Source organism: Schistocerca cancellata, chromosome 1, assembly GCF_023864275.1.
Source record: "Schistocerca cancellata isolate TAMUIC-IGC-003103 chromosome 1, iqSchCanc2.1, whole genome shotgun sequence".
NCBI lineage: Eukaryota > Metazoa > Arthropoda > Insecta > Orthoptera > Acrididae > Schistocerca > Schistocerca cancellata.
This window is the reverse complement of record NC_064626.1, coordinates 190,453,387-190,470,154: the sequence shown is the minus strand read 5'-3', so window position 1 is coordinate 190,470,154 and position 16,768 is coordinate 190,453,387. Positions and strand designations below refer to the sequence as shown.

Below are 16,768 nucleotides of genomic sequence, written 5' to 3'. Positions count from 1 at the left end.
CACTAAAAAGTTTCGAGAAACAGACACACAGAATAGCAAAACTTTGCTATGTTTGTTAATAGGATTAAGTTATACGATATTTCGTATGTAGGACATCCGCAACTGAGAGGAATGATAATTAATTTTGAGAGATCTGCTTCAGTTGTACTAATACAGAGCCATAACGGGCAATGAGACAATGGTACATAGGCCAAATTTATGAACAGAGTATTAGACAGCAAAAGGCATGATAAAAAGGGATGGTACGTAAACTACTCCAAGCGAGTCCTCTTATACATAGGATACGCCAATATTTTGTGCAAGTATATGAGATTCAGGCTTATTTTTCTCCCATTCGTATAGTTTTTGACCTCTTAGCCATTTTTCCATATTATTATTGCTTTTTACAATCTAGGGCGCGCAGCCTGATCAGTTTCGTTTGTTATTTTGCTGCTTCGATTACGACACTACATTTTAGATATGTCTTGGTTTTTAAGTATTTTATTTTATGTCACGATAGCTCATTATGTATAGTACATATGTCGATTTACTTAGCATGGTCTATGCTACTATACTTTTTATAACTGTTATTCTCTTTTTATTCTGTGTTCATTCATTTTGCCTATGGACCACGTCTTGTTGGCTAAGAAGTCACATGTTTTTACATGTTTGAGAGTTATTTAGCCTAATGGCGAATCACAGCTCGTTGATATTCTATTACGTTTTCAAATGAAGTATTTTAAGCGCTTGGACCAGTCAGTCCAGATTTTCTATATCTCTGCTAATATTCCAGTTTACTTGTTAGGCCCTCTCCTTTTTTTCTAATCCAGCCAAGATGCAGTCATTTCTCACACTACCTGACCCGACTGCATGTTATGCACCATCGAATACAATGAGTGAGTGGCCTTGTTTTCGTAGTTTGGTCTTTTCGCTTTTTACAGAACGTTGCGTTATATTTCGTCCGTCCTCTTACGTGTGTGTTACAGTTCCATGCAACTGAAGATGTGATTTTAAAATCCTGAAACTGGTCGTCGTTTCAATAAATAATAAATATAGCTGAAGTGCATCTCTCTAAATTAATAAGGATAAAGTTAGCTCCTTGATCATTATTATTATTTCCGTCTGTTATACGCTATATATTCAGCTTGGATCTTCAGTGAATATAGAAGTTTTGATAGCAGTAGTTGATCGGTATTTTGAACATTATTTCTATCTACCGTCTTTAAAATAAGCACTAACAGATGTAGATGAACTGGACTATTTGTTATTAAGATAAGAAGAAGTACAAATGAACATCACTGATTTTAGGTAGTTATAGACTGATATTTTGTAAGAATAAGTAGGCATAAAGCTGTATTTGAGATAGCTTGAGTCAGTACTCCAATGCAGCTCATGTGCATCGATATGTACCGTATATAATGGTTGGCTTTGGAAGTTACCGTCGTGTGTTGGTGGAGTTTTTTTTTCATTTCTTGGCTGACATTTGGAGAAAGAGAAGGAATACCCCATCCTACAGACACTTTGTAGATTGTATGTCTGGGTTGCTGGAGAGACAGAGTATCAAAATGTAGAAAAGATGTGAAATATGGAAAAATATGCAAATATATGGAAAAAGTGGTAAATACTTGTAAAAGTGTAGATACAAAATCGGAATACTGGATATTATGTATTTATACAGAGGGAGTAATCGCAACATATGGCACAAGCACTGGTTGTATAAGAAGTGAGTGGCGCCACACACAAATTTAAAAAAAAGAACTGTATGGAGAGTATAACTGGTATTCGTGGTAGGAGTTTCAATGTACCCAACAGATAGATATTGGTGAGGGATGACATCACATATATTAGGATTTCATAGAGCAAATTTGGGCGTTCTAGAGATAAAACTGTCATGTTGCCTTCCATTGGGCCATATTGCATGGGCAATGGCCATATAATAAAAAAGTTAGCTGGAAAGTACAGGAAACCATATAGAGGAAATAGAAAGAAAACCTATGGATATGCCATATATCAAAGTCAAATGCATATTCTAATCGACCAATGCCTTAAAAAGATTATAACGCTATGGATGTATATAAAATGAGAGACATTGCTGGGGTTTAAAAGTGTAATGGGATTCTGTATGGTTTATGTCCCCCAATGAGCCATGCGCCTTGCCGACGGTAGGGAGGCTTGCGTGCCTCAGATACAGATAGCCGTATCGTAATTGCAACCACAACGGAGGGGTATCTGTTGAGAGGTCAGACAAACGTGTGGTTCCTGAAGAGGGGCAGCAGCCTTTTCAGTAGTTGCAGAGGCAACAGTCTGGATGATTGACTGATCTGGCCTTGTAACACTAACCAAAATGGCCTTGCTGTTCTGGTACTGCGAACGGCTGAAAGCAAGGGGAAACTATAGCCGTAATTTTTCCCAAGGGCATGCAGCTTTACTGTATGATTAAATGATGATGGCGTCCTCTTGGGTAATATATTCCGGAGGTAAAATAGTCCCCCATACAGATCTCCGGACGGGGACTACTCAGGAGGACGTTGTTATCAGGAGAAAGAAGCGCTCTACGGATCGGAGCGTGGAATGTCAGATTCCTTAATCGGGCAGGTAGTTTAGAAAATTTAGAAAGGGAAATGGATAGGTTCAAGTTGGATATAGTGGGAATTAGTGAAGTTCGTTGGCAGGAGGAACAAGACTTCTGCTCACGTGAATACAGGGCTATAAATACAAAATTAAATAGGGGTAATGCAGGAGTAGCTTTAATAATGAATAGGAAATAGGAATGCGGGTAAGCTACTACAAACAGCATAGAGAACGCATTATTGTGGCCAAGATAGGTACGAAGCCCACACCTACCACAGCTGTACAAATGTATATGCCAACTAATACCGCAGATGACGAAGAGATTGATGAAATTTATGATGAGATAAAAGAAATTATTCAGATAGTGAAGCGAGACGAAAATTTAACAGTCAAAGGTGACTGGAACTCGATAGTAGGAAAAGGAAGAGCAGGAAACGTAGTAGGTGAATATGGAATGGGAGTAAGGAATGAAAGAGGAAGCCGCCTGGTAGAATTTTGCACAGAGCATAACTTAATCATAGCTAACACTTGGTTCAAGAATCATAAAAGAAGGTTGTATATGTGGAAGAAGCCTGGAGATACTAGAAGGGTGTGAACGGGGACTTCCCAACATCTCTACGATTAATGGTGTACCACTGACAGCCAAGAAACGTGGTGTAATTACAGTGGTCGTAAAAAACGATTCTGACAGGCAGTGGTTGCAAGTGTCATGTCATGTCACCGAAAATCTGTTTCAAACCAAACAGGAATTACTGCAGTCAGTGAATGGAGATGTATCTCTTGCACTTTCTAATCAAACATTGTTAAGTAAACTAATCAGTAGACATCTTGGATTGGGTGCTTCACAATAAGCCATTGCTCACTTTGGCACATGAAGCTGCACATCTCCACTGGGATAAACAACACAGTACTAGGAGAGCAATGTATGTGTGGGAACAGCAAAACCAGCTTTCCTGGAACTGCAATGTCAACCATATTTTTTCGTGGAATTTCCAGTCTAAGAAAATATGTCCCAGTGTAGGAGTAGAGTTGTATCATGAATTCTACCAGGTGGTGGTACTCTAAAAACCACGGTTTTGTGATACCGAAGGAACGTTATGGCTGGTGGAGTGCATTCGTCTATCTGGTTCTGCAATGCAGATATCGTCTTTCAGCACTTACATACATTTCCAAAAGCACTATTTGTGCCCAAATACCACCTATTACATGAGATTTTGCACAGTATTGATGGAGTAACCTATCAAATTTTCAACGAAAGCAATGATATGACACGACCCATGAAAGTGAAACCAAACAGTGTACTTGTATTTCACGGTGTTGTAGTGGAAAAGTGGCATCTGATAGCCAGTTTTTTTATTGTCTTGGCTATCATATAAATGCTGCGGTCTTTATTTGAGCCAGACGAATTCTAGGATTGAATATCAGTTGTTAAGGGACAATGCAAACCCTATTATCGTTTTCAGACAGGACAATATGAATTTAAAACATATTTACCAAGCACTTGCAGGAATTGACATGACATTCAATCACTTTATTAACATATGCGAACATTGCTGGAGTCATATGCAGTATGACCTTCTGGTTATAGGTAAAATAATGAATCTGAATGACAGCCAATTCAGATGAAACTTTCAGAAATTTCTCCTTAAAAGGTAGTGTACCAATATGTAGCACTGACAGTATACGGTAGAAGAGTGGTAGTCAAATTTTTGAACATACCACCCACTTTCGTGTCTCTGTTGGTAGTAAAATTTTCTAACTGCCCATTAATGGTGATTTACAAAACAGTGAAGCAACTTTACTTTGTAAAATTTATAAATAAAGTTACAGCAAGTTAAAGCATATAGTAATAATTAGTTACCAAATATTTTATGTCAAAATTTTGTGAAACATAGTGAAAATGTTTTTAAAAACCGTACCACATACTGTCCTGCATGAAACCTGGAACGCCTTCTACTAGGCAGTAGGGATTAGGTGGATTCCCATTGCCGTAGACAAAGGACAAATTTGCACACATATCATGCACTCATTCTGAGGATGTGAATGATGGGCCAAACATATAAACAGATGCAGTCAATACAAAATTAATGAAACTGGAAAGTATTATTAATGCAGTAGCGAGAAAAAGAGAGATGTTGAATGATAGAATCCATAGACGTGATACTGTGATAGGAAAATTGAAGATGTCAGTGCAGTACCAACAGATAAGATTAGTTTTACCACAAGTACTAGTATCATCATCAGTCCAGGATGTTAAAACCAGGATAAAAGGAGAGAGATAGAAAGTCAATGATAAATGAATATAAAACATGTGATAAGCACTCAGAGTTACAGAATGACTGAATCGTGTGGGTTTGTGAAATGTTTTGTCGGTAATATGTGAAATAGTTCATTTTCCGTTTCAATGTTTTCAAATATTCAGGCTATACTACTTGTTTATTTTGTTATTACGGGATGTTGCATTTTGGGGATCTATTTCTTGTTGATAACTTTTCAGGTTATATTGATAGGTCATAGGGTATTGTGAAGCTGTGTAACTATAACAGTGACTGGGATACGTACGCTTTTTCAAAAGGGGAGGAAACTGAACGAAGATGTGTTCTGAATATGTGTGTTAATTTGTACCGCCTGGGACTGGCGATAAATTTTTGTTGTAAGGAAAAAGCACGATTCACTGTATTGAAAACTCTAATAATGACTTCGGAAGAGTTATTGGGTTGCCAAAGAGAGAGTCTTTTGGCTCCTCTTGTATGATGGTCCAGACGAAGGTGTGGACATGCTAAATACAACTGTTTTTGGATAAGACAGAAGTAGCATTACGTCAGAGGGAATTTTCACCATAACCTTATTTTCCGAAAGGAGGCATACATTTGATTTTTTTGTTGTTTACTGTTCGTAAATAGCTATGAGCAAGGGAAGCCAAGAGGTACAACAAGGATGGAGTTGTGAGATAACGTAATTCTTATCAATGGCACGACCTGTAACACAGCAGGTGTGACATTCTGTCGTGCAGCTACTGTCAGTGGAAGGACAGTCGTAAATCTGACACAACCTACGTTTTATTGGCCAAAAAAGCTGCTAGATATTATTTCAGCCCAAAATCTAATCCTTCTAAACGAGGCCTTAAAACCAGGCCTCCTATATTCCACAGACAAACACATACCACCGCAAAATGTATGAATCACGGGAGAGCAGATGTTTCAACACATACGACAGTGTCATGAGAAACAACGCCAGACCGCATTGACCATAAGTGTCATAGTTTCCAGCGCTATGCTGGTTCTGGTTGTGTTTTGAATGGCCTACATCTATCATAAGCAAAAAACTGCATCCCTCATGAACAACCTGTACATCAAATACCAGTAGAATTATTAAGAGAAGTAAGAATAATTAAGAAAGCAGTAAAGTAATGAACTACCTATTAAAAGAGATTACATGGAATTGTAAATTCTAGTACAGATGTGAGTAGTAAGTAAGAATTTGGTATAAGGGTGTAAATATTAATCTAGAGAAAATGAATTCTTCTAAGAATATGAGTTCCTTGAAGTAACGTTTTAGTATTAAGTGCGTAATTGAGATAGATTACTATGTGATCAGAACTAGACAGGGTGAGTGAGAAATAAAGATCTCTACATAAATTTCATTCTGTGCGTGTATGTCAATACTGCATCAGGAGCATCTCAGAGAAATCTGAGGCAGATCTTTTAAAGGTTGGGGGAATGGTACACAGCCAGAAGTAAGTCAAAGTCTTATGGAGTTATGTTAAGCTTGCAGCAATCATTTCTAGAGACCCTCTCGTCATCTAGCTGGCTTAAATCTTCTATGGAACAGCAAGTCCTGTCTGGAGGGACTTAGTCGCCGCGAGCTTCAGCGCTATATACTGAGTCAAGACTGATGTGGAACCGGGGCTGTCACCACCCAAAAAGTCGTCTCGAGATCTTACTAGCAGTGTCTGGGCGCAGATCGCTGTCCATCCTTGTGAGGCTTGCCAATGCTGCTACTCAATTCTGTTGCTGTGGCAGACATCTGGGGTACCAGTTTCTGTTATTGACAGCCCATGACACTTCTCTGCATGACTTCAAGTACTGTGAGCAGAACTCGCAGATGCATTTCCTTTCTGCACCTTCTTCAGGAAGCTGTTGGCTGCTTTAGGATCGCGGAGAACAACGCTTGCTGGGTCTAGGTGCAACGTATTGATGACGACATTGTTGCTTACTGCTGATTTTGCCGCTACTATTGTGGCTGCGGCACATACTGGGCAGGAGTTTACAGATTGCACACCTGCCATCACTATCTGCCCCAACTTCGATACATCAACTGTTGTATTTTGTGGAATATTATGTTTAATATTGTAAAACTGCTTTCATAACACCTTCGGGTGTCAGACGGGCTTCCTCCCTCCGCATACTCCAGCACCCTATGGCAACTCGTCTAGTACGCTAAATCACCCCATCTTAATCAGCCGGAGACTACATCTAACAGACAGTGAAATGTAGCAAACAACATCCTCATAATGTAGTAGTTCTGCGTGATCTAATCGGGTAAGGATGGCTTCAGTTGGAGACGGCTTACTTGAAATTTTTGTACTCACTCCCTCGCTGAATTGAGACAGTTAGCCAGGAGAATTGTGTAGACTGGATCCGCAAGGCAGTAAAAAATAAACACAATATAAAAACAGTAGCTTGCACGGAAGCGTAAACCTTCAGGGTATAGTACTCGCAATATTTAATTATTTTTTCTTGACTTATATGTTTCTGTTCTGTTTTGCAGTGTGGCTTCGGGTGCCAGATGCATCAAGCAGTTTACTGCCTAATTGTTGCGTATGGGATGGAAAGGACTCTGGTGTTCTCGGACAGCACTCTGAACTACGCGGATACCAGATGGGACGAGGTTTTCCAGCCACTGAGTAACACATGCAGCCACTTAAATGCAAGTGACTTTCCTGGAGGTATGAGAAGATACGTATTTCATTTGAGTGTCTATATCTGCAGACAGAAAATTTCATCTTCCTATGCTTATCTTTCAGTTTCTCTTTAATTTTATTTACTTTGTTGTTGTTTTATTGCCTGACCAGATTACGGCATGAAGGCTTTACATTCGACTAGGATTTATGTCGCTCTAAACCACAAACATTGTTTTCGTCAAATTAAAGATAACTAGAGAAAAATGGTAAAGGGAACTGCGTGATACAAGTTTATTATTTTCAAAATTTACTGAACTGTGAATCCACAGTGGAAAGATTACATTTTGAAAAACATATACCTAACGCAGACACTCATCCACCAACAATTCAAGAAACAAGACAGACAATTCAGTTTCTCAAAACTAACAAAACGCACATAGAAGATGGCATAACAGCAGATGCATCTTAAAAATAAGAGGAAATGATCTCATATGTAGAGTTTATGCACTCGTAGCAGAAATAGGTAAAACCAAAACGATTTCAGAGGACTGGAAGAAAACTGCTGTACATCCGTTGCAACTACAGAGGCCCGTCTCTTCTGCCAGTTACATGAAAGGTTTTATCAGAAGCCAGCAATCACGTCGTTCGACTGATAAGTAACTAGCAGGCTTCGGGAACTGTAGATGGTGTGCTGTGCAAATTTGGCGTCTGAAGACAGTCTTAAGGATTGCGTATTTTAAGAAGTTAGATGACTCTGTTGACAGACAGACGCTTTTGAGCAGCGTAGAGGAGCTCGGATTAGGAAGGAATACCAGAGAAGTTTAACCAGGAATACTAGAAAAGTAATCTGCCAGACTCTCACACACACAACATCTCAAGTGAAGTTTCTTGGTAAACTTATCAAATATGTACAGAAGTCTTAAAGAGAGATGAAGACTCCCGCTTCTGCTTAACAAGACGTTAGAAAAAGTCTTTAAAGAACGAAGGAAAGAGATAGAGGGTACAAACATTGTGATCCCAGAACATATAATGAAAGTGAAGTGAGTCAAGTGTCTAGGTTTGCTGACGATACAACTATCTTCAATAAGACCAGTGAATAAACCAAGTACACTGCAAATATTATTAGAGATATTATCCAAAACCGGACGTGCAAATATCATAGGAGAAGACTCATTAGATGGAAAATATACAACTGAAGTAGACAGTAAAGCGAATTGAGAAAGACCCACCAAACTTAAGAAAGCATGAATAATAATATGGAATCACTACAATAAACGAGTGATAAACAATAATACGAAATTTTGGCATTTCACGACAGTTGTTTGGTATGTAGCATTATGTGCCTCAGAAACTATGTCTCTGAGCAGTCACTCAAAAATTAATGAAATGAAAAGGAAGAGCGAAAAATCTCATAAAAGTTTATGGGCCCATTAATATACATGGTATACAAATTGAAAGAAAAACTGCACACCTGTATACAGTAATAGACAAGTTCACTAATGAAATACATATAAGAAAGCTGCTTGATGTTCTTCAGTCATATGTGCAGAATGACAACACTGTATTAACTAAAAAACTACTTATTGTAATAAAATAAAAAAAAATTGAAGTCACTTGGTTAGAAGAAATTAATCAAGGTTTCCTAAAAATCAGCGACACGCAAGATATCTTCAGCGAACCGAAACCCTTTGGGATCCCAGTTGCAAATCACATACTCATGGGCAAACTATAGGCCCACTGGGAAACAATGGACTGAGGGATGTAAGAAACAACACAGCGAATTCATGAAGAGATATTGAGAAAGAAGTTGAAAAGGAAGCTATTCCACCAAGCAAACTATTTCAGTTCTGATCTTTAACTGGGCATAACTAAGAAATAATTATTATTACAAGATATGTCAAAAATAACGAACGTATTAATTACTTCAGTTCTTTTGTAGCCATGTTTATTATAATCAGGAATGGACGTGGTTAATGACAAAGTCATGACGTTTCTGTGTTAATGGGATCCAAAACTCAACGGCATCGCGTCGGTAAGTACCGGTTTCAGGAGACGTTGTCGCTAATTCTTCTGCGTTTTAGCAGTATAGCTGTTCCAAAACAAGACTAGATAACGATCTTATGTCCATGTCACTTCTAGTGTCATTGGGCTTGTAATCCCGAAGACAATCTGGGGAACCCTTGCCCTACACAAGCACATGAGGTAGTTGAATTTAGTACAGTCCGGTCGTCCTCTACCACCAATTTTGGCCTACAGCATGGTTTAAAAATGGCGGGAAACCCCTCCCCTCTCCTCTCAACCAATAGAAATCAAGTTCCACTCCCATACCCCATATTTACTGTAAAACCAGTTGCACGAACATCGTCGTTCAGAGTCTCCACGTGTTAGTGAGATGATCAAGATGAAGTGCCAGCACCAACAAAGATCAGCCACTTCCCCTGTCCGGAATAAGAAGAAGAAACTTGTCGTAACTGAAAGTATATTCTTATCTGTTCATTATTATTAATATTGTTATTATTGTTGTTATTCATTTATTAATGTATTCATTTATTTCACATTTTCGTATTTTTTTCCACACTGCAATGCACCCCTGATGTAGAACTACAAAAAAAAAAAAAAAAAAATGAGACACACTTGTGTTTCACTTAATGTTGTGTGCGCCGCCATAGCAGTATAAGCAGCAACCGTCCTCGACCAGGTTCCATAATTTATCGGACGCGCTCTTCGACTATTCTGTACTGCCATAACAACAGCAGCAGCTGCCAGAACTACCTCAACTCACCATGTCTCAGTTAAGTGGGACCAGAATACTACTGTTCACCATTATGTGTAATTTGACTACTAGCGGATCTGAACGTGTGTATGTAGGCCAGACACTTGGCAGTGACGTTGTTGTAGTAATTGAGATGGAAAACGACACAATTGTTGATTGGTTCAAATGGCTCTGAGCACTATGGGACTCAACATCTTAGGTCATAAGTCCCCTAGAACTTAGAACTACTTAAACCTAACTAACCTAAGGACATCACACACACCCATGCCCGAGGCAGGATTCGAACCTGCGACCGTAGCAGTCCCGCGGTTCCGGACTGCAGCGCCAGAACCGCTAGACCACCGCGGCCGGCCACAATTGTTGGTGCTAGGGTGCAGCATATGTGGTATAAATGGGACTGTCTATACAGTGTGACAGACTGCATTGAGAAGAAAATAATGACAGAGTTTGACCCATCTTGTACATCTATTTACATCTACATGTTTGGATGGATGGTGTCTATACTTGATATGTATGGAGACGTGGTGCTGAAAAGATTTCCAGGAGACACTCGTATTTACATTAAACAATCTGGTGTGGTGAATTGGCTTGATCTATACTATGCATTAATGATTGTGACAGGCAGACTGAGCCACTGGCGCCCATATGTCAGTTGTGCTTTCAATGATTAGTAAAAAGTCATAGTTACTGTTGTATGATATTAGGTTCCTAAACAGAAATAATTACCTTTTATCATAATCTAACGAACTTGCAAAGATGCTGTGACTACACATATTATTATTTTAGGAAAGAAAAAGCAATGCACTGGGAAATTATTTATGTATTTGCTTCCTTTCACATAAGCATTACAAAACAGTTTAATAAGAGGAAGGCCATCACTCTGACACTGTGCATTCACATCATAATGCGTCCAGCAAGTTTCGTAAGTTTAGAATACGCTCTTAAACACTTGAGGTAGCTAACGAAATATTACACCCAACAGTGGTATAAGCTGTGCAGGAAACAAATAATACCCGACAGAGTTAAAATTGTGGTTTCTTTTTGTAACTTTTTATACATATCTAAAAGCAGTTTACATATGTTTCCACATTACAAACACTTTAACATGTGAATAGTATTAACACGCTTCTCTTCTTTCTCATGAAAGCCATAGTTTTCCATGTGAAGTGTGCTAATATATTCAGCTACAATAATTAGTTCTAGACTATCTAAGACATCTGGTCCAAGCAGATTTCTTGAATACACCAATGCTGTGCAGACACCATTCTAGCTTTAATAGCTGAGTTAATGGGTGTATTCAAAGTGGGGATAGATGCATCAGTCGTAAGTTGCAATATACTGTCACTACGTTCACAAAAGTTAACAGTGAGTACCGCCACTCTACATGTATGGGGTTTAGCGTCAAGGATCATACCGTTGTTCATTTTTGCTTACACGATAGCGATGAACTGGCCGTAGAGCCCGGCACGTTCCTCTTCTATACCAGAAAAAGCAAAGATGATGTAAATTATTTTTTATGTCTGTGTGTGAAATCTTATGATACTTAACTGCTAAGGTCATCATCCCCTAAGCTTACACACTACTTAACCTAAAGTATCCTAAGGACAAACACACACACCCATGCCCGAGGAAGGACTCGAACCTCTGCCGGGACCAGCCACACAGTCCATGACTGCAGCGCCTTAGACCTATTTTTTATGTTTCAAAGTTATATACACTGCTCCTTATGTTATATATATTTACATCTATCCATTAATCATTCACCAAGCCACTTGGGAACTCTCAAAGGATAAACATGTCGAAACACATAGCAACACTCTCCGCTACAAAACAGTCATTGTATAAGTATTAATGCCGATGACAATTAATAAGAATGTAATCGAAATGTGTAGATAAGTCATAATGTTTCTTCCTTGCTGGTGAAGTGAAGTCACCACAGCACCCATCCTGATGTGAAAATAGTGTTGTTCATCTTGTGTACAGCTTAAAAAACAGCGGCAATAAGTGTGTCACTGTGGGAATGATGTAAGATCGCGAATTCTGTTCAATGGTAGTTTTAGAAAATCCGTCATACAGTGATGCCAAAGTCATATTATCGCTACCTGAATGGACGTACCTGTGTGGCACATCAGTACAAATTTCGGCTTTGATCCTGGAAATGCTGACTCTCGATCATATAGGATGATCATATGATCACTGCACGGGACTTTTCACAAGCAATTAAACTGTTTGACCAAAAAGAGTGCACTCATGTACAAGAGTGCACCTTTACAAATCTAATGTATGTCAGTTAAGTGATCCATTATGCTCAAGATTTTTGACAATGATGGACAACTTAGGTGTATCGAGTCCATGAGAGAACGCGGCGCAATTTGTTCAAGTTTGTGCAAAAATCTTAATCTCTTTACAGGAACCATTGCTCAACTTTACGATTCATGTTGTGCATCAGAAAATTTAGAAATGTATGAGCCAACTACACCACATGTAGGCGCCGAACCATGTTCTTTCTTAATTATGTTCATTTACCCTGCTATACATATGACTTTGTAAATAAGAAACAAAAGTGTAAGAGCTACGTGTTTGTAGAGTTTTCATTTCTCTATAAAATCCTCTTTGCGCTAATTTCAATGCATAGTCATCATCATGACTGAGTGTTCAAAACATTCAGCCACAAGGGCTTCATAGCAACCGACTGGTCATGCAGTGATACTGAAAACTGGGAGAAGAAGAAGAAGAAGAAGAATGTATGAGAAGTTCGCAGTAACGTAAATGCTATTATTGTTGGACCATCCAACTTTGGGAAAACAATAGCTGATATGTCAATGTTAATAGAACTAGAGCAAGTATATGTATTTTCAAGAATATTATTTTAGCCCGAATACAAGTTATTACAATAAATTTCGTATGGCATTGGTGGAGTTACTAAACATTCAACAAAAGCATTGATATCCTACCACGTGAAAAAGTAAAGCGTGTACGCAGTGGAAAACCAGGATTAGGTACGGAAATTGTTTTGGGTGCCATATAAAGGTTGACATCTTTAGCTGAGCCAGAAATATTCCCGGGTTGTGAAGCAGTTGTGAAGGGGCCATGTGGAACCCGTTATCGCTTTCATGCAGGACAATATGAATTTAAAGCATATTTCCCAAGCTCACATAGGAACTAACACGAATTTCAATGAATTTATTACCATATTCAGGGTGTGCTGGAATCACATGCAACATGGCTTTCCAGTCATTGATATACTGAGAGAACTGAATGACAGGCGATATAAAGGAAACTTCCAGAAATTGCTGTCTGAAACCAATAGAGAACTTCGTTAGTGTTCTATACAGTCATTCGGGGAGAGTGAAGAACAACGCAAATATACATAATAAGTAGATAGAAAAAACTGAAGCAATAAACGAAATTCTTAGAAACTGTAATACGGAAAGTGAAAATATAAATGAAATATCATGCAACGGAAACGTAAGTCACGGGAGGTGCTGTTGTTGTTGTGGTCTTCAGTCCTGAGACTGGTTTGATGCAGCTCTCCATGCTAATCTATCCCGTGCAAGCTCCTTCATCTCTCAGTACCTACCGTAACCTAAATCCTTCTGAATCTGCTTAGTGTATTCATCTCTTGGTCTCCCTCTACAATTTGTACCCTCCACGCTGCCCTCCAATACTAAATTGGTGATCCCTTGATGCCTCAGAATATGTCCTACCAACCGATCCCTTCTTCTAGTCAAGTTGTGCCACAAACATCTCTTCTCCCCAATCCTATTCAGTACTTCCTCATTAGTTATGTGATCTACCCATCTAATATTCAGCATTCTTCTGTAGCACCACATTTCAAAAGCTTCTATTCTCTTCTTGTCCAAACTATTTATCGTCCATTTTTCACTTCCAAACAAGGCTACACTCCATACAAATACTTTCAAAAATGACTTCCTGACACTTAAATCTATACTTGATGTTAACAAATTTCTCTTCTTCAGAAACGCTTTCCTTGCCATTGCCAGTCTACATTTTATACCCTCTCTACTTCGACCATCATCAGTTATTTTGCTCCCCAAATAGCAAAACTCCTTTACTACTGTAAGTGTCTCATTTCCTAATCTAATTCCCTCAGCATCACCCGACTTTATTCGACTACATTCCATTATCCTCGTTTTGCTTTTGTTGATGTTGATCCTATACAGATTGAATAACATTGGGGAGAGACTACAACCCTGTCTCACTCCCTTCCCAACCATTGCTTCCCTTTCATGTCCCTCGCCTCTTATAACTGCCATCTGGTTTCTGTACAAATTGTAAATAGCCTTTTGCTCCCTGTATTATACCCCTGCCACCTTTAGAAATTGAAAGAGAGTATTCCAGTCAACATTGTCAAAAGCTTTCTCTAAGTCTACAAACGCTAGAAACGTAGGTTTGCCCTTCCTTAATCTAGCTTCTAAGATAAGTCGTAGGGTCAGTATTGCTTCACGTGTTCAAACATTTCTACTGAATCCAAACTGATCTTCGCTGAGGTCGGCTCCTATCAGTTTTTCCATTCGTCTGTAAAGAATTCGCGTTAGTATTTTGCAGCTGTGACTTATTAAACTGATAGTTCGGTAATTTTCACATTTGTCAACGCTTGCTTTCTGTGCGATTGCAATTATTATATCCTTCTTGAAGTCTGAGGGTATTTCGCCTGTTTTATACATCTTGCTCACCAGATGGTAGAGTTTTGTCAGGACTGGCACTCCCAGTTGTTCTAATGGAATGTTGTCCACTCCGGGGGCCTTGTTTAGACTCAGGTTTTCAGTGCTCTGTCAAACTCTTCACGCAGTATCGTATCTCCCATTTCATCTTCATCTACATCCTCTTCAATTTCCATAATATTGTCCGTAAGTACACCGCCCTTGTATAGACCCTCTATATACTCCTTCCACCTTTCTGCTTTCCCTTCTTTGCTTAGAACTGGGTTTCCATATGAGCTCTTGATGTTCATGCAAGTGGTTCTCTCATCTCCAAATGTCTCTTTAATTTTCCTGTAGGCAGTATCTTTCTTACCCCTAGTCATACTCGCTTCTACATCCTTACATTTGTCCTCTAGCCATCCCTGCTTAGCAATTTTGCACTTCCTGTCGATCTCATTTTTGAGACGTTTGCATTCCTTTTTGCCTGCTTCATTTACTGCATTTTTATATTTTCTCCTTTCATCCATAAATTCAATATATCTTCTGTTCCCCAAGGATTTCTACTAGCCCTCGTCTTTTTACCTACTTGATCCTCTGCTGCCTTCACTACTTCATCCCTCAAAGCTACCCATTCTTCTTCTACTGTATTTCTTTCCCCCATTCTTGTCAATTGTTCTCTTATGCTCTCCCTGAAACTCTGTACAACCTTTGGTTTACTCAGTTTATCCAGGTCCCATCTCCTTAAATTCCCACCTTTTCGCAGTTTCTTCAGTTTTAATCTACAGATCATAACCAACAGATTGTGGTCAGAGTCCATATCTGCCCCTGGAAATGTCTTACAAGTTAAAACCTGGTTCCTAAATCTCTGTCTTACCATTATATAATCTATCTGATACCTTTTAGTATCTCCAGGATTCTTCCATTTATACAACCTTCTTTTATGATTCTTGAACCAAGTGTTAGCTATGATTAACTTATGCTCTGTGCAAAATTCTACCAGGCGACTTCCTCTTTCATTTCTTAGCCCCAATCCATACTCACCTGCTACATTTCCGTCTCTCCCTTTTCCTACTACCGAATTCCAGTCCCCCATGACTATTAAATTTTCGTCACCCTTCACTATCTGAATAATTTCTTTTATTTCATCATACATTTCTTCAATTTCTTCGTCATCTGCAGAGCTAGTTGGCATATAAACTTGTATTACTGTAGTAGGCGTGGGCTTCGTATCTATCTTTGCCACAATAATGCGTTCACTATGCTGTTTGTAGTAGCTTACCCGCATTCCTATTCATTATTAAACCTACTCCTGCATTACCCCTATTTGATTTTGTGTTTATAACCCTGTGGTCACTTGACCGAATTTCACTAATTCCCACTATATCTAACTTTAACCTATCCATTTCCCTTTTTAAATTTTCTAACCTACCTGCCCGATTAAGGGATCTGACATTCCACGCTTCGATCCGTAGAACGCCAGTTTTCTTTCTCCTGATGACGACATCCTCTTGAGTAGTCCCCGCCCGGAGTTCCGAATGGGGGACTTTTTTACCTCCGGAATATTTTACGCAAGAGGACGGCATCATCATTTAACCATACAGTAAAGCTGCATGCCCTCGTGAAAAATTACGGCTGTAGTTTCCCCTTGCTTTCAGCCGTTCGCAGTACCAGCACAGCAAGGCCGTTTTGGTTAGTGTTACAAGGCCAGATCAGTCAATCATCCAGACTGTTGCCCTTGCAACTACTGAAAAGGCTGGTGCCCCTCTTCAGGAACCACACGTTTGTCTCGCCTCTCAACAGATACCCTTCCGTTGTGGTTGCATCTACGGTACGGCTATCTGTATCGCTGAGGCACGCAAGCCTCCTCCCCACCAACGG

The 16,768-nt window shown here is 39.2% G+C and overlaps 1 protein-coding gene across 1 annotated transcript in view; it reads left to right on the top strand.

The window, feature by feature from the left end:
• The window catches only part of LOC126162452 (alpha-(1,6)-fucosyltransferase-like), a 115,562-nt gene that overhangs the window by 32,350 nt on the left and 66,444 nt on the right, over positions 1–16,768 (top strand). The window contains exon 4 of the mRNA XM_049919016.1: positions 7,321–7,498. Within this exon, the coding sequence (XP_049774973.1) occupies positions 7,321–7,498 (178 nt within the window). The remainder of the gene's footprint in view (positions 1–7,320; positions 7,499–16,768) is intronic.